Raw genomic sequence first — 22,011 nt, forward strand, 5'->3', positions numbered from 1 at the left:
CGTTCTGTTAATTACTCGCCCTTGAGGAAAAAGGCTAAACGGGTGCAGGAGGACTTTAATCACATTTTAAAAAGCGCAAATGGAGAATAAAGGAGCATGGTCTCCGTGCCATTCTGTATTACGCGTGTTTGCTCTCAGCCACAGAGTCATGACTCGCAATAATAGAGCAGGCATTAATTTTTATAATGACACCGATTCAGAAAATCTACAGTGTGGATAAACGACAGGGAGGGAGCTGGACGAGGTAGACACGCATCAACACTGGAGGCTGATGCAACAGCACGAAGAAGTGTTCCAATAAGAGCTTTATTTCAATTCAGTCTGTTAAAATAAAAAAAGCTTCTTTTTTTTTCTCTACATCACTCACTTTCTGAGCTCTGATAAAAGCTTCCTGCGAAACATCTGCAGAGAAAACAAGGCAAACGGGCGTGGCGTCCACAAACTGAATCCATGCAGGGGACAAAAGAAAAGAAATCCTCTAAATCCAGACGAGATGTGTAAAATTTACAAACTCTTGAGCAATCAAGATATTTACAATTCTTTTTTTTTTTTTTAAATGTTTGTTTCACAACAAAACATTCTGAGAAATAAATCTGCACCGAAGCACTTGTGGCTCCCCACAACATGCATCACCGCCTTAGAGATGGAGCCATTCTCTCCTCCTCCTCCTCTTCCTCACTACATCGCACCTTCCTTCCAACACGCTCCAGAGGGAACGCTGAGTGTGTTTATTTGGTTCTCAGACATGCGACACAAACTACCACTAAAATCAGCACGACGCGTCAAGGCTTTATAGCGTCTGCAGTGTTTAAATCAACACTTCATATGGCAATGTGGTGATTAAAGAGAGGCCAGGCTACACGTCTTTTAGCGTCTGTGAGCCACACGAGGTCGAGCTTGTTCCTTCGATCTCAAGTTTGACAGTTCTGAGCGCCGCTACAAGGATCTCTGCCCGTTTGGAGCAATAAAGAAATCAGAGCATGATAACAGGTAGCTTTACCTGCAGCTACAATTATCCTTCCAATTTATTTTAAACCCATCTCAAAATGGAAATAAGGCATCGACCCACAACGGGTTTGGATTTGCTCCTACTTCTTAAACCGGTCAAATACTTTGGCGCCGTTAAAAAACGTCTTTCAAGACAAAAGGCAAAGAAAGCGTCTCGATGCTCAGTTCATAGCGTTCCTACACGAAAGCTAATTTGAGAATAGACGGAACACGAACAGAAGATTCCAACCTTCCCTGAGCAAACAGAGAAAAGGTCAGCTTGAAGGTCACTTATCAGGGAGTGTGAAGCTCCTGACGTTGATAAAGCACTCATCTGATTACATTCAGACGCGACAACGAGCAAACGACGATGAAAGGAATCAACTTCCTAAAAAAGGGTAAAATGCTGGGGAGGGGGGTTCATGCAGTGGGATTCTCTCTAGGTGGGGAGAGAAGGAACAGAAGTCCAGAGTTTGTTTTTTTCTTCTTCTGAATGAGCACATCAGTCCCGGTGCGGAGGGGGGGTAAGGGGTTTGTAGAGGGGGGGGATGTCGGGACGCTTTATTTGACCAGCCGCTTAGCGACGTCTCCGTAAGCGATCTCGATCTCCGTGTCGCTGGGGCAGGTGTTGGTGAACTCCTCGCGCGTGTAGGCGTTATTCAGGTACTTCCAGACGGCCGCCATCTGCTTGGGAATGTCGAAGCCTCTGTACTTCCTGGCCACCACCTGGAGGAGGAGGCAGAAACCGTGTTCAAAATGTCAAGCCGTGCTGCCCTCCTTGCATTCATTCATATTTAAGTGAATAACTTCATGGTCTGGAATATTACCTGATACGTTTTTGTTATCAGTTTGGACCGAAGGAATCGGATGTGTTGTGCAACCGCAGGCGTGCGTAACATGAGATTCCCCCCCCCCCCCTCCTCTCCACAAACAGTCAATATAAAAAAAACTTGGAAAAACAGTTTGCCGAAATTATAGAATGTTGATCAAATATTTCTTATGTGCTTATATGAGCTTAACAATAACATTTGGTTAGTTGCCTTTAAGAACTAAAGCTGTGACTGTTTCTCCTGCAGACAGACTGGCTGCAGAGGGCAGCAGCTCCAAATGACTGTCAGGGAAGAAAGGGTTAAATAATGTACCCGATTCATCAGATACAACCTGATACTACACGAGTAAAAAACCTTAAGAAGTACCGAGTACTCTCAACATGATAGAGCACGGCTCAAGGGACAAGCTTCTGCTGACCTTGACTATATGCAGTTTGGGCAGCAGGTTGCAGTCGGCCAGAGTCATTTCGTCGCCGTCCAAGAAGTTGCGATCGGAGACCGTGACGTCCTCCATGCTGTTGTGGTCGATCTCGTCGGGAAGTGGCGAGCGGAGATACTCGTCCAGCTTCTGGAGAGTCTTCAGCAGGCCGCGCTCCAGGGCTGCAGAGAGAAACGAGATCCTTGGCAAAAACAAGACAACAGACTGCATCCAAGGACACTGGAAAAACGCCGATTGTCCCCTCTAAATGTAAAACTAAGCCAAATGTAGAGCCAAACATGTGGATAATAGAACCCGAACCACGACCTGCCAAGCAAAGGTTTGCACAACCAAGCCCGACGATACTTTGGTGGGGGCTCTAATAACATTTGAGTTTAATTAAATACATTTAGGAGTCTTTAATGGGGTGAAACAGCTGCTTGATCAATACACTAATCAGCCACATGGGGGCAGTATTACATAAAGAGACGGCGCCCTGCATACAATAGAAACATAAAAATGGAATTAACTCATGCAGTTTGAGAAGGCAGATCTCAGCGGCGCTGAATCATGACGGGTCTGCTGCTGTAACAAACGGCATCTTAAATAAAGCTTAAATAAAGCCGCCCTGCATTAAAGTGCCAGCCGGCTGCAGAGGCGTCGGACTGTCCTCACCCACGATCAATCCATCTCCAGATCATACGTTACCAATTCCATTGTTCAAAAGAATATGACATGAATGCTCGAGTCAGCGTTTCCTGGTCGATCGACGCTTATCACCGATCCGCCGGATGTTGACACAATCCTCTCGTTTCATATCGACCTCGAATGCGGTTCAATATTTTCACAAGGCGGAGAACAGCCAGATAAAACATGACACAATCCTGCTACTGTCAAAACGCAGAGTTCCAGTGATGGAAACAACGGCGTGAACCTTTTCACCCAGGATGCAATGGGACCTTTTGAGACAACACACTTGCACAAGTATCGTATTATTCAGCATGGGGGGGGGGGGGGGGGGCGGACGGACACAAGGCAGCAGCAGAACAAAAGCTCTGCGTTCCCAACCAAGGCTGAAATCCACCAATCAGAGCTGGGCTGCCTCAAGTCCACCGACCAATCAGGCAACTCCCTACACAGAACGCTCCCCCCCCCCCCCCACCCCCCCACACACACACAATTATCTTACCCTCGTTTGCATCTGGTTTCGAGTTCTTGATGTATGCGGAGAACTTGGCGAAGATGTCCATGCCGGCTGTGTTTGACTCTGGGTGTCTCGCACCGAGCTTGACGAATCTAAAAACAGGAAAACACACAAGGCAGGACAAATACATCAAAAAGTACTGCATGTATGGGGCGCCGGGTCGGTTATGAGCGGGTACTGTATGTGTGTACAGCACAAACGGCCTCTGCGTATGCAAACATTAACATTTTATTTTACAACGGGGACTTCGGAACGTCCCCCCGTCGTCGAGGGAGGACCCGCCGTTTAAGTAAACAGTCCATTCCGCTTGCTGACAATAACATAACGAGTGAATATTTTAGCGTCATCCTCCGTTAGGACGTGTAGCTGCCACCAGGGGTGAGAAAGTACCCACTTGGGAGGGCAGAGGACGTCCTCGAGGAACTCCTCGATCTTGTTGACGTCGGTTTTGACGTCGCCGTTGTAGGTGATGAAGGGCGGGTGCGTGCCCGGGGCCAGGTTCTGGAGGTCTGCAGGTTTTCTGGAAGAGAGGGGAGCAACGCAAGTCCTGATGAAAGCAGCAAACATCACCGGGACCGAATGACCGGAGTAAATTAAGACAGACTAAAAACTAAACTAAGAATCTGCCTCAAGGTTTTACTGAACTCTTTTGAAGATTACTTTTGCTGAATGTGCGTTTGATCACTCAGTTAACGGTCAGATCAATCAACAGGTTAATCAATGACTGAAACATTTTGGTGCTGCAGCTGTGGTGGGTTAGCTTCGCTGTTAGATCCTCTTCCTCCAGCAGCTAATTGTGCTGCCTCTGTGTGTGTGTGTTCGTTCTCCGGCCTCCATCCCCCCCCCCTGCCCCCCCCGCCCGCCCCCGGCCTTCAGACCGGGACATTTTGTTCCCGATGACTTAGCAGAGCACACTGACACGAAATCAAAAATAAGCACGTGTTGCATGAGCGGCGCGATCGCAACCACTGGAAGCAGATAATGAAAATCCCTTCTGAAGCAGCACCGGGCACACGCCAGCTAATGCTAACGCTAACGACCCCGTTCCGTTTAGCCGCTGTGTGAGCTGCACACGATTCAGCAAACCGTTCGTCAGTTTAACTTTTTAAAAACTTGATGATATTTGTCATCGTGTTAAATTTCTACGCTCGTATTGGGAAACCGTCCGATCCCGATACCAACGACAGCCTTGACCCGAGGGAGGACGCGAACTCATGGCGTGACATGTGACAGCCGCAGGCGCCTCCCATTAAACGCTGAAATAAAACAATAAAGAGGGCAAACACGCGCCTTCTTTTGCAATATATTACTCTGGCTCAGGACGCAGACCCAAGCGTTTAAATGCGAAACTCTCCCTTTTGCCGTTTAAATAAGGGAATAAATTATCAGGAACGTCTCGGCTCTGAACTCCATCCGCCAGGAGGAGGAGACGGGAACGGAGAATCTCTCAAACACGTGTGATGAAGGAAGAACTAATCGTCTGACCACGTCTGGAAACGATGTGGCGCTCGCCTGTCTTAACTTAGCAGGTGGAAAAAAAACTAAACACATCTGGGCAGCAGTTAGATGAATCACTCGGAGAGGAAACGGAGGGTTTGGGAGAGAGCTTTATGGTCCCGGAATCCACGAGACAAAGCAAAATCCGTCGCCGCAGACACGAAAAATAAATTAAAGCTCGGGAATAACCGTTTCCAAACCGCGGAGGTGAAAAATAATGTTTGCCCACTAAATACTGGGTGGAGAGTTAGAGGACCGAATAACCCAAAATACCCTCTCCAGAGACGGAATGTTTATGTTTCCTCTCGCCTGGGAAAGCTTCATGGGAAAGCCAAATAGGTCGCGTTGAAGACGGGACCGGAGTCGCTGAACCCTTCGTGGAAACACCCTGAGAAAAGCTGGAGGCCGTCAAAGGCGAGGAATGTGTTTTATGATGGCTTAACCAGCAGTGAAAAGAGTTCAAGGACACAGAGCGGGGGGGGGTCACCTCTTGAGGTCCACCGTGGTGACGTTGAAGACGACGCCTTTGAGCCACAGGATCATGAAGAGCCTCTGGGAGAAGGGGCAGTTCCCGATGCTCTCTCCGTCGCTCCCCGCCTTGAGTAAACAGACAGAAAGTTAGAGTTGGAGCAGATCAACCATCAGGACTGAATGTGCATGGGGGCCACCAAAGAGAGAGAGAGAGAGAGAGAGAGAGACCAGGCAGATCTTAAAAACATCTGTCCGTGCATTACTGCTACGACCAAACTGAGAATCGTCCCCGTCAGCGTGACCGAGATCACGGCGCCGCTGCACAACGGCGTGTTCCGACACTTTACTGCACCCAGAGACGCAAGACAGAGACTCTTTATTACACATTCCAGTAGGTGGCATCAGCGCCCCCCCCCCCCCCCCCCCATTAATCTGAAGGACGACTGTAAGAGGAAGCTTCTAGCGCCATTAAGACCAGGCGAGGCCTTATTTCTACCGCACAAAGACGAGGCCGGCAGCGAAGGACAGAGGAATGGAAGCAACGCGCGTCCTCCGCCGTAATAAACACGACACACGCAGGATCCCCGTTACATCTGGAGCAAAGTTAAAAATAGCACACATTAAAAACGTCAGTAGACGAGACATTTACACCAAAACGATCCTCACAGGATGAGCCTGAACTCAACAGACATGGTTTCACAAGGAAACACAAACAGTAACAAAAAATACTACTAAAATGTTGTGTGCAGAATGTTTTGTGGAAAAAATTGCCGGGGAGCTGAGCTGCATTTAAACACACACACACACACACGGAGTCATGGAGGGGGGGGGGGGGGGTGCTGGAAACTCCCAGAGATGTCTCCACCCTCCCGTCCGTCCGCCCCCCACCACCGCCAGTTCAATCTCTAACAGTTTAATTACAGATATTATTTGGACTCTGCATTAGAAAGCAGAATCAACTGATCTTTGTGCAGAATCTCAAAGAAAGACGCTCATATTTGGTCATTTTCACAGCAAAGGTGTTTTTACTCCCTAAATAAGGACTAAATGCGACCTGCATGGATACCGGTCTCCGGGTAAGACGAGCAAAGCAACGCTCATCTCCTCAAGGACGTGCATGAAGGTGATTCACGCATCGGCACTGGAACGCTCTTCCCTCGACACGCCGCCGCAGCTCAGCCTGCCGAACGGCTGCAGAATCTCCTCTTCCCCCTTCCCTGCAGTTCTCACCTTAACGTCTGCCTGGCGGGGAGCGAGGTGCAAACCGGCGTGTGCGAGGCGAACACAGATCAGTGGTGTTAACTAAGAAAATACTGTGAACAGATTTTCAAAGGGAGCTGAGAGAAAATGAGATGCAGATCTTTTTTTTTTTTTAGTCTCAGCAGCTGTTGTTTCATATCACGTGTGTGTGTGTGTGTGTGTGTGGGGGGGGGGGGGGGTGTCTGCGTCTTCTTCAACGACGCCCTTTGTTCTGGGGCTGGATGGACCCACCGTCTCCCTGCCTCAAACGCATCGCTGCTAAACTCAGATTAGACCAAGCAAATAATCCCCCTTTTCATTTTACGCGACTCCATTGTCAAACTAAATCCCGGCTCGTCTCTGGCGCTAGCGGATTCGCTAAAGACATGGTGGGACGTTTGCTCACAGCGCTGCTCCTACAGAGAACCAGTCAATTCCGGATTAAAGGTGGAGCCGAAAGCACAGCAACCGTTTCCATGACGATGACCAGACACAGCAGAGCACCCACTGTGGAGGGGATTACCGCTTCACAGGTGAAGCCAGGTCTCCCTCTGATTGGGGGGGAATGCAAACCACATGAAGCAGCCCCCCCCCCCCCCCCTTTTTAATTAAAAAGCTGCTTACGGTCCTTCCAACACGTTGATCTGCTCTAAAGCTCCGTCTCGAGTGGCTAAAGAGACGGCCACGGCAGACCTTTCTGTCTCCGTCCTCTCCCGACGGCGCGGCAGAGCTCCACCCTCTGCAGCTCTCCGTTAGGCGCCGACAACAAAGATCTGCTGCCGCGAGCGGAGCAGCAGGAGAGGTTAGAGGGATCGGGGGGGGGCAGATTAAGATCTCGTCTGTAGCGCTAAGAGACATGAAGCAGATACTAGATGGACAGGAGGAAGGCAAGACAGACGGCGTCGCCGTTGCCGTGCTATTTGGCGTGTTGCTCGTCTCTTCCTTCATCCTTGTTCATCCCTCTGCCCTTATACTGGGCCCCTTTGAAGAGTCACGGGGGAGGAAAGGAGGGGGGGTGTTTGGGGGAAACTATTCCAGAAACGTCCCGTTACTCCCGCTGGAGACGCCGCTTTGTTTAGTTGTAGCGTTTCCGCCACACATGAAACGTCATTCTACTCGAACCCGGTGTTCCTTCCCCTCATTTTCCAGTTTCCACACTTCATAACGTGGCATTAAGGGAAAAGGGCGGCAGCGACACAAAGCGCCTTCTGTTTATAGCGCTTTAAGCGCGTCACCAGTAACAAGGAGGGAGAGAGAACACCCCTAGAAAAACACAATCTGAACAGGCCCTTATAAGGACAGGCCCGTCTGAGACGTAAACCGGCGCCGCGCTTCCAAATACAAGGAGCGCTTTGTGGTGCTCAGTGTCAAAACGTGATGCAGATGTTGCAGATGTTGCACCACCTTCAACAAGAGGCTGGAGACAGATTCTCCCCTGAAGTGTAACGGCTAGAATAAGAACAGCAGCAGCAGGAACAGCCGAGTCGAGCTTTATTGAGGCTCTATGGATGGACCATGAGTCAACAGATGCCTGTTTGTTTAATGCCCCACACACACACACACACACACACAGCTGCCCAGTGGAGGGTTTGAGTCACGCCGCGGTCGGATGTTATCTCGGGGGCCCTGAAGAGGAACAATGAAGCCCTCAGATAGCGCGAGGCCAGGCAGCGTCTTTACAGCGTGCTCTTTACCAATGATCGCCATGGCAGAGGCAGCGTGAACGCAACGTGCGCCATATGGCAACTTTTAATAAGCGCAATAAGATGTCCTCTTCAGAAGGACTTTGTCCTGGAACATTTTACGAGCAGTCATTCGCCTCGACCTCCACTCCTCCGGTCAGCATCGTGACGGCTTCCTCTCTAATGGATCCGGCTCAGACTGGGCGGGTCCTCCCAGACTCCGGGCACATCCCGAGTTTTAGCCTCAACACTTCCCCAACATCAGATTTTAGATTGTGTGGGCTTGCTCGGCGGATCCGAGGCACACTCTGACCGGATAAGGAACCGACGAGGTAACAAGCGCTCCATCACACAGCAGGAATGCAACTTTGAGAGCGTGCTGCCATGGTAACGCCATAGCAGGGACGCCCCTCCCCGTCAGCTGGACAAGTATCAAGGGCCTGTGGAATTCGGTCCTATTATTTATTTAATGCCAAATGATAACTAGCTTCAGTGCAATGACAAAAACTAGAGATGGACATTTCAAAGATAGTAACACAAAATCCATAAATAATAGATTAGAATACTGATGTGAAAATCGGGTCTGCAACGTCTTAATCTCTGCTCTTAAACTTTGATTTAACAGAAAGGAATCAGGCGCTGCTGCGACACAGAAACCCAAAATCGCATCCTGGGTGTGGGCTCTGACTCAGTCCGACATCAACCTGTGGAAACCTCCAGACCAGTCAGACAGAGGGTGACTGTACTGGAGCACAGGAGAACCGTCTCAGAACCACCAGAACGCTGGAAAGTTGGAGCCCAAAGTCTACCGGAGGTTTATCGAGCGACTGCGTCAGGCATTGTGTGACAGAAACCACATAAGTCAGGAAAGACGTCGTCCCGTCCTCCGTGATCCGGAACCAGAACTTCAGCTGGGTGCAGGGCCCACTCACGTCCAGGCCCGTAACATGCAAGCATGATGTTAGAGGCACAGCCCTGCAACTTTACACCACAACGAGAGTTTTAGATCGGCTCTGGGAGGTTTCTGAGCCGTGTTGCTCCAGGGGGGTCTCACTTTCCTCTCCTTGAGCTCAAAGGGGACACGCCTCATTAGTTTCTGGCTTCCTGCTCAGGCAGCACAAATAAGAAAAGCACTTCCTGCTAAGACTAAGAGTTCCTCTGGATTTATTGAGTAACGTCGTAGCACCGTAGAACATCAAGAAGCCATTAATCCGTACTCCCCGACTCATGATGCCGACTGCAGCAGTGACAGATCCTCAAGGAACATTAACTATTGATTTTCCTATAAAAAAAACACAAACCATTTGTCCAGAATGCCACCCAGGGGGGAGGAGATTTTAAATTTGAAAAGCAACAATTAAACAATAAGCAGTTTAGACTGATAATTAATACTTAGTAGAAATCTTGCATCCAAGGACATGCATAAAAACAAACACACACTTCTACGCGTTTCAGCGTGAACAGTACAAGGGACACGGTTGCTGTGCTCTCTGCCTAAAGAGATAAAGCCTTGCATCCTGGGAAGAGAACGTACATGCCGTTAGCAATCTTTGCTACAGAGTGGTCCAGCGTTGCACAGCCTGGCGCTTTGGTTGCTACCCAGCTTAAGTCCACGGTTCCCATGGAGCCGTACCCGAGGTAAACACAAAACACAGAGAGGCTCTTGGCCATCCAGATTTCTCTCCGCCGTCGCTGCTGGCGAGAACGCGGCTGTCTGGGAGAAGCAGAAGGCTTCCGTCAGCTTGGCACACGCACACAAGTAGGAATAAAGCCCCGTCTGTTTCTCTTGGCTCGTCTACATCCTGTTCATTACCATACAGTCAAGGTCATCGCTAGCTGCATCCCAGTCTGATGAAAACCAATTTAATTTACAAGTCTTGGTTTTCACGTTTTTTTTTTATTTTTAAAGCAAGTAATGGCTATTCCACTGATGAAAATGTTTAATTTTCACCAATATTTCAAGAAATGCCCGACAACAACCTCAGAGACGTCTGAATGCTGCGTTCTTTACAGCACAAAATGCAACCCGCCGATTATAACGACATAAAATATCTAATCTGCAGCGCCGCGATGAAGTCGCAGGTCGTTTCTCCCCCTTTAAAGTCAGCACGCTGGCCATGGCGAGCTTCAAAGATGAGCACAATGGAAAATATTCCCCGTAAGTGATGACAGTGTGAAGAGCGCACGCACGCACACACACACACAGCTGTTATCAGAGGCCAACCCTAAAAGCGTGTCCATGGCAACCTGCATGCCGGTCATTCTCTCCCACCACTCTGTTCAACGCCACAGTGCCGGTGATGGATGTGAGCACGGCAGATGCCGCTATAGAACGTGGAACCAATCAGAGACTCGATCACCGGAAGCCTCGTTTCACCGTCCAATAAGGGCAGGCCTGATGGGCGGGCGTTGGCCACACGGAGAAGCTTTCCAGGACTGTGGGCGAGGCAGCGAAAAGAAAGGCCGCCCACTTTAGTTTCCATCCATTCCATTCTGCCATCTTCACCGAGGGGTCCGCTGCTCTGACTCATCCGTGACTCGCCACAAAAGCTCGGTGTCAACAAGCACAACACAGTTACGACAGGTGTTTGCAACTGGAGCTCGCCTTTTAAAAAGCCCCGAGCCAATGGCATCCACGCCAGCTGCGTTTACATGGACGCATTTAATCGGATTAAAAGACTGATCGGAATAAAAATGCTTCATGTACACACCCGAATCAGAATAGTCTGACCCGATCCAGACCGAACTGGTCATTATATCTGATACAAGCATGTTGGTGAAAACGCGCGAAATAACGCTGACGTTTCAAGCAGGAAGGGGCGGGGCGAGTCTGTTTACAACGGAAGTCGCTGCGGCTTCTTCTACTACTATTTCCGGTGTCAAAATAATTTATTCAGATCGAAAGCGTGCTGCATGAACACGCAAATCCAAATCGGATCAATATGTTTAGGGTCCACGAATTCGATCATAATTTTAATCCCAACTCTGATCGGATTAATTACATTTTGTCCACGTAATCGCAGCCACCGTTAGCAGCGCTCCTCTTGACCGGACATCCTCTGACGTCACTTGAAATTTATGAAAGATGGTAATTTTCCCGCCTTGCGCAACGCATTAAAATGAATAACCAAAAAAAAGAATGGCAGAAGCCCGGAACACGCAGCCCTCCACTCCATCATCTTGTCCAGCTCTTTCACAGATATCCAGTTGCAGACTGAGCGGTGACGCACCGGCAGGAGGATATTCCGTTATCCATGAATGGCTGGATAGGATTGAGGGGGGGTGAGGGGGGGGGGGCTGCCGTGGGCTGCACATGGCCACGGCGCCGAGGACGCGTGGAGGTCTCGTAGCAAAAAAAAAAAAAAGAAACGAAATATTCTAGTCTCCTTCAAAAATTGTAGGAAAGCGAAAACATCAAAGATGAAACGGAGCAATAATGTTCAAACCTAAAACATATATATATATATATTTAAATAAAGGATGCATTTCCACTGTTCGGTGTAACGGTGCGGTCTTACCTTGACGAACAGCTCGATAACGGGCTCGTCGTCCGGCTTTACTCCGTTCTGCGGTACCGACAGCGACATTATGAATGCTGCTACTTCAGAGCTTCAGTTAGCAAATCCTCCCTTCAGTGGCACGCCCGAGTCAGCTCCTCCGTCCCCCTCCTCGCCTCCACTTCGTTTTCTTTCCGCGCTGAATCCGAGTCGGGCGCTTTTTTTTTATTTCTCCAAGCAGGGACCCGATGCCTGAAGCACAAAAGTCTGCTCTACACGGCGGAGGCGGAGGCGGCGGCGTCCGGAGGAACACCCGCTTCAAAGGTCCTGCGCTAACCCAAACTTAGCAAAGCTAACCGGAGTCTGGACGCGGAGCTCTGGGTGTAATGGTCTGCTGGGGGAACGAGCGGCGGAGTAATTAAAAGCGTGACGTCATCTGAAGAACAAAATGTGGGCGGGGTTCAGAAGTAGTTCACTTCAAATCGAATCTTAGTGGCCCGCCCTACTCTGCCTGTGATTGGCCAGTATATGGTTACGTGTTGACAGTAAAAGTGATGGTTGGTTAAGCTCAGGCAAGAATTTCAGAATAGGCCAATCAGAGGCGGAGTAGGAGGGCCATGGCAACGCCATAGTAGGTGTTTTAAACAATGGAGTAGGACGTTTGGTCATCTTTCCTGAGTAGCTATTATCGATCTTACAGTACTTTAAGCACCAAACCGCGTTTCCATTGATCACAAGTTTATAACTTTATATTGACATTAAATATTTCACCACTTTGTCTTTTGATTTCAATGCAACAACGACCGACCGCATCGGATGAACATCTGCACACTAACCGAGTCCAGACAATCAGATGTGGGGAAAAATGAAGAGTGAAAGTACACATCCTATAAAAAGGCTTTAATTCTGAAAGGTTGACAGTACGACAAGAATCAGAGGTACTAAATACAAATCATAGCAGTCCAACAGAGTAGCCTGGGGCAAGTGTGTCCACATGTTGGAAATCAATCAATTTGCAAAAAAACAAAAGCATTAAACTGCATCACACTAGATTTAATCGACAAAAAAAAATATCAGTGTAAGAAAACAGCAAGTTAAGCAATGTCAAACACCTCTATTCAGTTATAATATGGTGCACGGCCTCCTGTTGCAGCCCGTTACCACTGATGGACAATTGAAACATTACATGAATTTGGATTATTATTTTTTTTAACTCTACACTCCATTATATCAGTGGTTCATGCACATTTGAAACAATGACTGCGCATGCAATAATTGCAACAGAATCTATTGTAGGCTGTGGAAAATATTCGAAACCGGCCAAAAGAACCTCTGAACTTGCTCCCCTGTTTAACACTTAAAATTATGGACAACACAAGGTTACGATTTAGATATGCTAACGGACTTTTCTTCATGAAACGCATTCTCCAGAATGCGCCAAACTAGTTAAATGAAAACAAAAAGGATTCCACAATTTGTACATTCTAAAGCTGAACCAGGTTGATGACAAACATCGAGAGTGGAAGTTTGAGAGAGAAAAGATATTTTTCAGGACGTCTGTGACGGAGACAGCTGGGCTTTCCTCATGGAGCGCAGAGCCTTCTCTCGGAGGTTCTTCTCCAGGTCGTCCAAGCCATCGTCTGCTTCGCTTTCAGATTCCTGTAACAAAATAAGCACGGAAAAACCGACAGTTAGCAAAAAACGGAACACCAATACAGAATGTTTCTTGAGCATTAGCATCCAAATAATACTGTGAATACATGGAGTGATGATCTGGTAGGTAGAAAGTCTCGGAAACTAAAAATCACCTATTTTACCTTCCTTGACTCCCCATCCTCCTCCACACCCTGCTGCTCTTGTCCATCTCCAGTTACAGTAACTACCGGTACACTCTTTTCCTTCTTATGCTTCTTGTGTTTCTTGTGTTTCTTGTCTTTCTTATGTTTCTTTTCCTTCTTCTTCTTCTTTTTCTTTGAGCCACCATCAACATCTGAAGTCTGCAAAAAAGAAAATGTTTTACCTTGACAAAATTTTAGTACTAGAAAATAATAGCAACATCCTCAAAGCAATGCAGAAGGGCGACAGGGTTCCCCCCCACACTTATATCAAGGCAGCCCCCAGTCACGCAGCACTTTCAACGATGGCCTAGCACACCTTTATTTCCCCCAAATGTTTTGACTTTTCATGTAGCATGGAAGTTAGTATGTTCTCCTTTGCCATTAAAAAAAAACATTCTTTACACAACTTCAGACGAGACCACAAAGTAGCCGTGTTCAACAACACACTTCCCGTGTTTGCAGAATGCTGATATGTGTTGCATAGAACCACAGGAGTCACCGGTGAGCGTTCAAATTAAGATCCAGATCATATACAGCCGATACCGGACACAAATAGAACCTAACCTTGCTCGGGGATCGACTGCCCGAACCGCTGCTGGGTTTTTTGGCTGGTGGAGGAGAAGCGCTGGCCAAGCGGGATGGTGAAGGGGAAGCAGACGGAGGGGCCGGGCGTTTCTGTGGCGCCATTTGAGGGGAAACCGATCTGGAGGGTCCTCTCCTCATTGGCCGGGGATTCGGAGATGGCCTGTGGAAAATAGAGAGCTTGCACTAAGGACATGGACGGTCCCCAAGGAAACACTAGATCCTAGCATGCAACATAAACGCCATCGTTCCGGCGGTCCCGATTACCTCTGGGTACGTGGCTCCGGGGTGCGAGACACTCGGCGGATGGGCTTGCTGCTGTGCGAGGGGGACGGTTGCCTCCGCTGGTCGGATGGAGACGTACTCGATGCTTTAAAGCGTCCCTGGGGACTGGGGGAGCGGCGAACATTGCGACCGCGGCTTGCAGGGGATGGAGAGAGGGGCCTGCCTGCCGCACTCGAGGACCTCCCATCCCTGCCTGGCCTGACAGGGAGCAACATGGGGCTCCTCCTGTGTCTCGGAGGAGATGAGGATGACGGAGGGGTGCGTCTCCTTTGGCCAGGGGAACTTCTACGTTTGGGAGACCTGGAGGGGCGCCTTTTGGCCAATGGAGGAGAGCGTTTAGCGGGAGAACTGGACATCCTCCTCTTCTGTAGAGGCAAAGGCGAAGGGCTGTAGCGACGCTGGATGGGGGGAGAATATCTTCTTGGGGATGGAGAACGACGACGAGGAGGTGGAGACGGTGACCTGGAGAGAACCAAAGTCAATTATTTAAAAGAAACAAAATGTAAACAATGTTTTAGACCTTTATTATTGGAAGGGCCGCTCAAATATGTTTTGTTTGCACCTTCGTCTAGGGGGAGAAGGAGATCTGCGGCGGCGTGGGGGGGATGGAGAGCGACGTCTGCGGAGAGGAGATGGGGAACGTCTTTTCCTGAAGATGCACAAACATAACAAAATGCCTTCTGATATCACGTTTGACGTGAACAGGGTGCACATCTCAGAAAACACACGACTGACTAAAATGCAGGAAGCACAGCGGGTGGTGTCTGACCTTGGAGAGACATCCCTGTGCCGTCTCCGTGGAGACGGCGTACGGCTTCGCCTCCTCCTGACTTCACCATTCCTGGCACCTGGTCCTGCTGTTGGCCTTTTGGGGCCCTCGTCTTCTGAGGAAGATGAGCCTGTATCTAACATCAAAAAGAGAATATATCAAAACTGATTTTGTATTTTCAACCGCATGCAGTGAGTGAAACACTAGAGTTGGGCTTAGCTTCAAAAATGCACAAGATGATGGCAGGAGGATAATGGCATTGTGAGAGCAGGCCGGGAAGGCAGAGGGCAGAAGGGGAATGAAAACGATTATAACCTGAAGAAGACTGTCGATTCTGCCTCCGATACTGGCGCCGCTGCTGCACCGAATCTGCAGTTGCCCCCTTCTCATTTTTATCGTCATCTGGAATGATAAAATACAGTGGCTTTAGTTTTCAACGGACATCAACATATAACAGTCCAATTCATACTCAATTTATGGATTACCTGATTCGGATCCCTCAGAAGGTCTGGGCTTGGTATCAGGTGGGGATGCAGCCCTTTCAGGCTTTCGCTTCAGACCTGTAATCGAGATTTTAGCTGAGTCGTATTCCTTTTGTTATGTCTCTGATAAAAGCAGCCACGTCTTGAAATGAAGAAAACTACAAATGTAGTCATTTGTCTCGTTAATCTTAATCTGTTTACAAAAGGAAACGCCGGTTCACGAAGCAGTTGGGACATAACCAGGAAGATTTGTCCGCTTCTATTGTACGACATGAGACTTCCTGCATGTTGGTTAATGTTCGAGATGTTCGAGTCCGCCCTGTATGCATGGGGGGGGGGGGGCGCGGGACGGGGAGTGCCACGGGAATTGAGTTCACCGGAGATAATCTTTGCCGACAATGAAATTAAGATAAAGGTTTTACCGGATTAGACTATTCTTGGAATTGATTAATTTGAAGTAAAATCAATGTAAACGTTATTAGCAGAAAACTGCCATCTGTGAATGACAGAATGCAATTAGAGAATAGCAGCGATTATACCAGATAATCCAGCTGGTGATGGCGAGCCTCTTCCCCTTCTCGCCCGAGGCGATGGTGACCGCCTGTCCTTCCCAGCAGGGCTGACGGCGTTCTCAGGAAGATGGACTGGCTTTCGGGGCGGAGTGTTCGATATTCTTTTCATTGCTTTTTTTGGCGAGCGAGAGCCGGAGGAGCTGCTTCCAGATGATGATGCAGAGCGAGAGCGCCTCCTGCAGGTTCAAACATAGAAATTTTATTTTATGACAATTGGGGGGGAAAAAAAAGCTGGTCCCAGATCTGTCAGCACTTTAAGCACATATGATGGACAGTAAGACTTAAACACCGAGCCGGAGTCGCTGACCTGCGAACGGGGGAGCGTCTATGTCTGTGTCTGGAGCTCGGGGGGCCCCGTCTCGGGGGGCTCCTTCGCCGAGGAGACAATCTCCTCCTGGGACTCTGTCTTCTACGAGGGGAGTAGGATCTGAGAGGGTAAACAGGAAGAGCATGGAATGCTTCAAAGCCCTTTTCCGTGAGTAAGATTTTATGTTATCTTAAGTTGTGTCTGAAAATGATCACTTTATTTAATTTTTTTTTTTAATTGCCTGGAATGGGAGCGTCGTCTGCGAGAGCGGGAATGGGAACGAGAGCGATGGTGAGGTCTCTCCCTCCTGCTGTCCTTCTCCCTTTCCCGGGACTTTGGCCTCTCCTCCTTCTTCTGAATCTTTTGTGGTGAAGCTTCCTTGACTTCAGTCACAGGTTCTGCTCGAACAACCTCCACGACTGCATCACTACAGACCAGAAACAGCAGTTAAAACTCAAATGTTACTGGGACATTTTCTTCATCTAAACATAAACAACACCCCTATACTATCCGTTTCCAAGGACACCCATCACCTTTGTGCCACTGTTACAAATCACAACAGGGTCAGAGTATTCAACAAACCAGGCAGCTTCTTGAATGACAGGCTCTGGCAAGGGCCGTGCTGGTGCTTCTGGTTCCACAAGCTGCTCCACAGGTTTTGTAGGCAACTGCATCAGGGGTGGTGGGGGTGAACTGCCCCCAGCTGGACTGTGTTTGCGTCTGGGGGAACGCGATGCACTACGTTTCCTTTCCCGCTTCACGGGTGATCTTCGTCGTGGTGATGGTGATCTTGTTTTTCGTCTAGGAGAGGCAAACAAAAACGTTTTTTTCTTTTTTAAACCTGTAATCCTGCTTACAATTGAGGTTATTTTTTTTCTTACCTCCTTGGGCTCTTTGACTGAGCCCGGTCTCTGATGTCCTTTTCCTTCTTATTTTCATCGACTTTCCTCAGAGAAGCCAACTTCTCCTGTTCAATCTACCAGAAATGGAACAATGAGCAAACAAACATGACTGATAGATATCACGGTCGCCATTTCTGGTTTTTATAGGACACGGTGGCAAAAGAAAAATACAAAGGTGGGCTTCAGAAGTTGTACTTTCTTCCTGCTAAGACAGCATTTCCCTTTATGATCACTAATTAATTTGCAGGCCATCAAATTATGACCTTCCTTTAACAAATCGACATCATGCAGAAGTGCGTCACAGCAAGAACCTCACCTGTCTCTGTCTAATTTCCTCTTTCTTCTGTTCCAGGAAAGCAGACGGGATACCAGCAATGTTTTCCTGGGCACTCAGCAAGAGGGGCCACAGATCCTTCATGAACTCTCGGGCATTCTTCCCATTCAGGAAGCCCGTCAGGTTGATCTGCATCATCTTACTATCTGGGTGCTGCAACAGACACATGAATGGGTAGAGAAGAGAATACGTGGCAATTAAAATAACTGAAGACCAAACGGCAGGGGGAGGTAGGCCCCACAAACGGGATCGCTACATGCTAGTCCTAACTAGACTATACCTGCAACTATGTAGTTAACCATAATCAAAAAATGTGTAGCCTACTCAACATACAAGGGTTCAATACATGACTCAACGTATCAAATTACAAAGCACTTAAATCGCACTCAAACTGAGAATGCAAGCTAACAGATGGGAGTTAGAGACATGCATGCAATAGAGTTGTTTTCCCCCATTCTGATAGTTATTCCCCAGATATACAATGTATTAGACAACTCCTCCCATTGCACAAAGTCTACTTTGTCATTATCAGTAGTTCCTCAGAGCTTTCCCCCTCTACTTTTACCTTTGTGTGTCGCTGCCCACCCCTCATTCTCCAGTCTCCCCGCTGTCTACACTTCAGCAAACAAATAGCCACAATACAGAGTGCATGAAAACCCAACACTGCAAGTACAGTTCCGGTGTCTTCAGTGAGTCCCGTGGGATCAGTGGGCACGGAGCTCCCTTGGCTTGCTTCCGCCTCCCTACTGCTTGAGACTCAACCACCTTGAGCTTAATGTTATATCATTTATCTAAATTGCAAGAGACGAACAAGCAATAATGAGTACACAGTTACACAAGAAATGAGCTTTATTTCAACAACTGACAAAATAACTTTGAGATGCAGTGATATCAAATAAATGAGCCCTTGTTAACTTACTGCATCAGCCCCCTTTAATTTTAGCTTTAAAAAGCCCACCCGCCCCAACCCCTGAAATCTGGCATCAGAAAAAAAGAATTTAAAAAAGGAGAGTATATGTGCAGTGCTGGTGTTAAATATACATGTGTGGTTTTTATTATCTTTACTATGTACACAGGAAAAAACCGGCAACCCAATACACTATGGTAACACCAATAGAAGCAAGTGTCTAATGAAGGATTCCATGCATCATTACAAAATAATTAATTTTTACCATGTCCTAAAGTGAGCCTGGAAAATAGAAATTATTCTTTACATCTTTAGTTAGTAAAACTTTACTAATAATGACTAGACAAAAATCTGTTAAAGAAATGTCGTATGAAGAATTTGTATCTTTCAAAAATAAATGCATGACTTAAGTGGAGCTCAGTTTACAAGTTTTTCTCGCTAGAAGGACTTAAAATTAAAAACACGTCCACTGCGGATATCTCAAGTCCGGGTTTTAAAGAGTAGCAATTAAAATCGGAACTCTACTCCACACCTCACCAAGATACTGGGTGCGGTCTGGTTTAACAGGCCTTAGAGGGCGACACCGTAACAGTTTAAAATATAGTTTTACTTAGATGGGGTTCTCAATTTGCTGCAGTTATGCAGAGATACTGTATTTATGAGACTTAATCAATGGTAGGTGTGGTTATACTTGCAACTGGAATTCTCTACAGCAGTTCTGATGACTCCAAAGAGTTGCAAAAGACTTGAAGCATTCAAGCAGAAGTGGTAACAGACAACAATTTTTTAGGTTGGTGTTAAAATACTGTGAATTTACTCTTTAAAATAATGTAAAGGAGGACTTATACTAAACTTAAAACATTAATTTACAATAAGTTTTGGAATAAAGCTAAACCCTCCCCATTTCCAGACCACAAATGATATTATAATTCAAGGATTCTGGGAAGTTAAATGATGCACTGCAAATACCGAAGGAAAATGATTATGGCATTGTTCAGGTGTGCTTTTCACTATCATGATATCGGTGATCCCTGCTTAGAACTCACCTCAAACCACACACTGCATCATGAAGGGAGAGTTGGGCTGAGTGACTTTGGGCTCAGGAGAGAGCTAATTAGGTGTTGGTGCTATTCTTGTGATGCAAGGTATAACATCCATATTGGTTCAGGCCTTTTAAATCATAAATCACATCATCATTAGAAGGCTGCTGAATAAAGTCACTTAGACACATATGCAAGACAATGTTATTTCATCACAAGTCAGCTTTACACAAAGTGTTACTATACCCGGTAAATTTCAATTTGACTAGGATGTGCAATTATTTGATCATATCCCTTCTTGCTAAGCAATGCCCTTACATGTTTGACAGTTCTGGAAAAAAAACCCACACACAAAACAAACAAAGACATTACCTTCTCCTCTAGCTGGTTAAATATGAACTCTATGACGACGTCATCCTCAAATCCAAGAATCTCTGTCGCTCGTTGTGTAATCCAAGGTTTGATGACTTCTAAATTCACTTTGCTCATGTCCACCTATGGACAAAACAGACATGACTTAGGTACAGTGTCTATATGGATGCGTTTCATGCAATCAAAAGACCACTATAGAAGGCAGTTGTTGTAATATTACATATCAAAACAGACTCCATAGTCATCACCTTTTTTTCAAACTTTTTTTTTTGGCACAATATTGTAAATGTTAATCATCTTCTACCTTCTTGTCCAGACATTCTGCAAATTTCAGCTGCTTGAGTAATTTCTTTTGTTTGTTGCTGAATCGGTTGTCTTGCTCCGCACTCGTGCCCTGAAAAATGAAACCAACAATCAGATCGTGCTACCTGATCTCTCCGGACACGGGGAGATCAACCTCGTCCATACTAGACAATGATAAACATTTCACTTGTATCGTCTAGTTTCTTCTTATTCAATCTTTATGAGAGAGCTCTTGTTATAAGAGAGATTTTGCTTTTCATTTTATGTTCCTCTGTGTGCCTTCACACAATTTTGTCATGTTAGCATAATGACAATAAAGAATCTGGAAGTCACAACTAAACACAGCTACGCGTGTGTATCGCAGTTTCAATAAAAATACCAAAAAATAAAAAATAAAAAATCACAATAGATAATCGATCAAACTACCCAACACTGACTCGGATGTATATACAAGTCTACAATCGGGTATTCTACCAAAAATATGCTACCCACGGAAGCGCGACTTTATATTAAAAGTTAAAATTTGAGTCCATGTTGCAACGCGTGCTTTCAGCATGGTCAAATTCAATCATCGAATCGACCCAATACGGATAATGTTAGGTATCGAAATGGTACATTAGTCATCTACAAATAACAGCGACGTCACGGGCATGATACCAAAATAAACAACGGGGTTTTTATTCGATATGTAGCCCTGGTACAGCTACGCTAGCTAATGTTAGCATAGCAGTCGTCGTGACTCACAGGGAAAAGATGAACCCGAGGACGCCATCTTTACTTAAGCCTCACAAATTAGCATTTGCCAAATAGCTAGCTAGGTCGGCTCGTACGTTTCCTCGAAATTATATCTGCTACAATTAAGCAATTACTTGTATGAAATTAAATGTTACAATATATTATAAAGGGGACGAATGTTTATTTTAAAGAAGCGATAAAAAAATTGGAAATAGCCAGCAGGATGTCGAAACTCAAATCATGAGTTTTCAGACGAAGCCGTGTCCGACGGTATGGCCTTCCAGCGACGCAAACACATGACGCTATTGCGAATTAAGACACTAAAAACCGAATGCACGCCGATGCATCTTAATACTATGACATTAAATAATGGGTTTAAATGCTTACGCGGAAGAATCCCGCGTCCATTTTCGGAGAAGATTATATTAACAGGCGCTGCTCAGAAGGCCGTGCGGTTCCACACGGTTATTTTCGGAGGCTCGTCGCTGGATAAGATGCGCGCCTCTGGAGGACGAAACAAGCACTACATGTCTTCTTCCCGCAGAGAAGAAGACATGGCCCGCCCTACTACGCATCTGATTGGCTTTGCGTGGCATTTCTGCTGATTTCTAGCCAACCACAATCCTCAATCTTAAACTGTACCAATCGAAAAAAAGATTGCTATCTGACCAGTCAGATAGCAGGGCGGTTCCTGAAAGCACACTGGAGTACTACTGTAATGACAGTAGAGAAGCGAAAAATGGAGCACATAAGGGTTA

The 22,011-nt window shown here is 46.9% G+C and overlaps 2 protein-coding genes across 2 annotated transcripts; both read right to left on the minus strand.

Annotated features, from left to right (window-relative positions):
- Window positions 1-290: 290 nt before the first annotated feature.
- On the minus strand, window positions 291-12,046 carry clic4 (chloride intracellular channel 4). Its single transcript, XM_068751586.1, has 6 exons — window positions 11,847-12,046; window positions 5,424-5,533; window positions 3,834-3,959; window positions 3,425-3,531; window positions 2,236-2,417; window positions 291-1,713 (listed from the first exon to the last, which is right to left on the minus strand). Exons 1-6 carry the CDS (start codon window positions 11,913-11,915, stop codon window positions 1,549-1,551), a joined length of 759 nt encoding a protein of 252 aa, XP_068607687.1. The 5' UTR covers window positions 11,916-12,046; the 3' UTR covers window positions 291-1,548.
- Window positions 12,047-12,710: 664 nt separating this feature from the next.
- On the minus strand, window positions 12,711-21,747 carry srrm1 (serine/arginine repetitive matrix 1). Its single transcript, XM_068751654.1, has 17 exons — window positions 21,641-21,747; window positions 20,520-20,609; window positions 20,216-20,338; window positions 17,879-18,049; window positions 17,542-17,636; window positions 17,243-17,461; window positions 16,902-17,087; window positions 16,661-16,780; window positions 16,321-16,529; window positions 15,785-15,859; window positions 15,615-15,701; window positions 15,300-15,435; window positions 15,093-15,179; window positions 14,513-14,992; window positions 14,228-14,408; window positions 13,643-13,822; window positions 12,711-13,484 (listed from the first exon to the last, which is right to left on the minus strand). Exons 1-17 carry the CDS (start codon window positions 21,659-21,661, stop codon window positions 13,374-13,376), a joined length of 2,571 nt encoding a protein of 856 aa, XP_068607755.1. The 5' UTR covers window positions 21,662-21,747; the 3' UTR covers window positions 12,711-13,373.
- Between the last annotated feature and the right edge of the window lie 264 nt (window positions 21,748-22,011).

This window comes from Brachionichthys hirsutus, chromosome 18, assembly GCF_040956055.1.
Source record: "Brachionichthys hirsutus isolate HB-005 chromosome 18, CSIRO-AGI_Bhir_v1, whole genome shotgun sequence".
Lineage (NCBI taxonomy): Eukaryota > Metazoa > Chordata > Actinopteri > Lophiiformes > Brachionichthyidae > Brachionichthys > Brachionichthys hirsutus.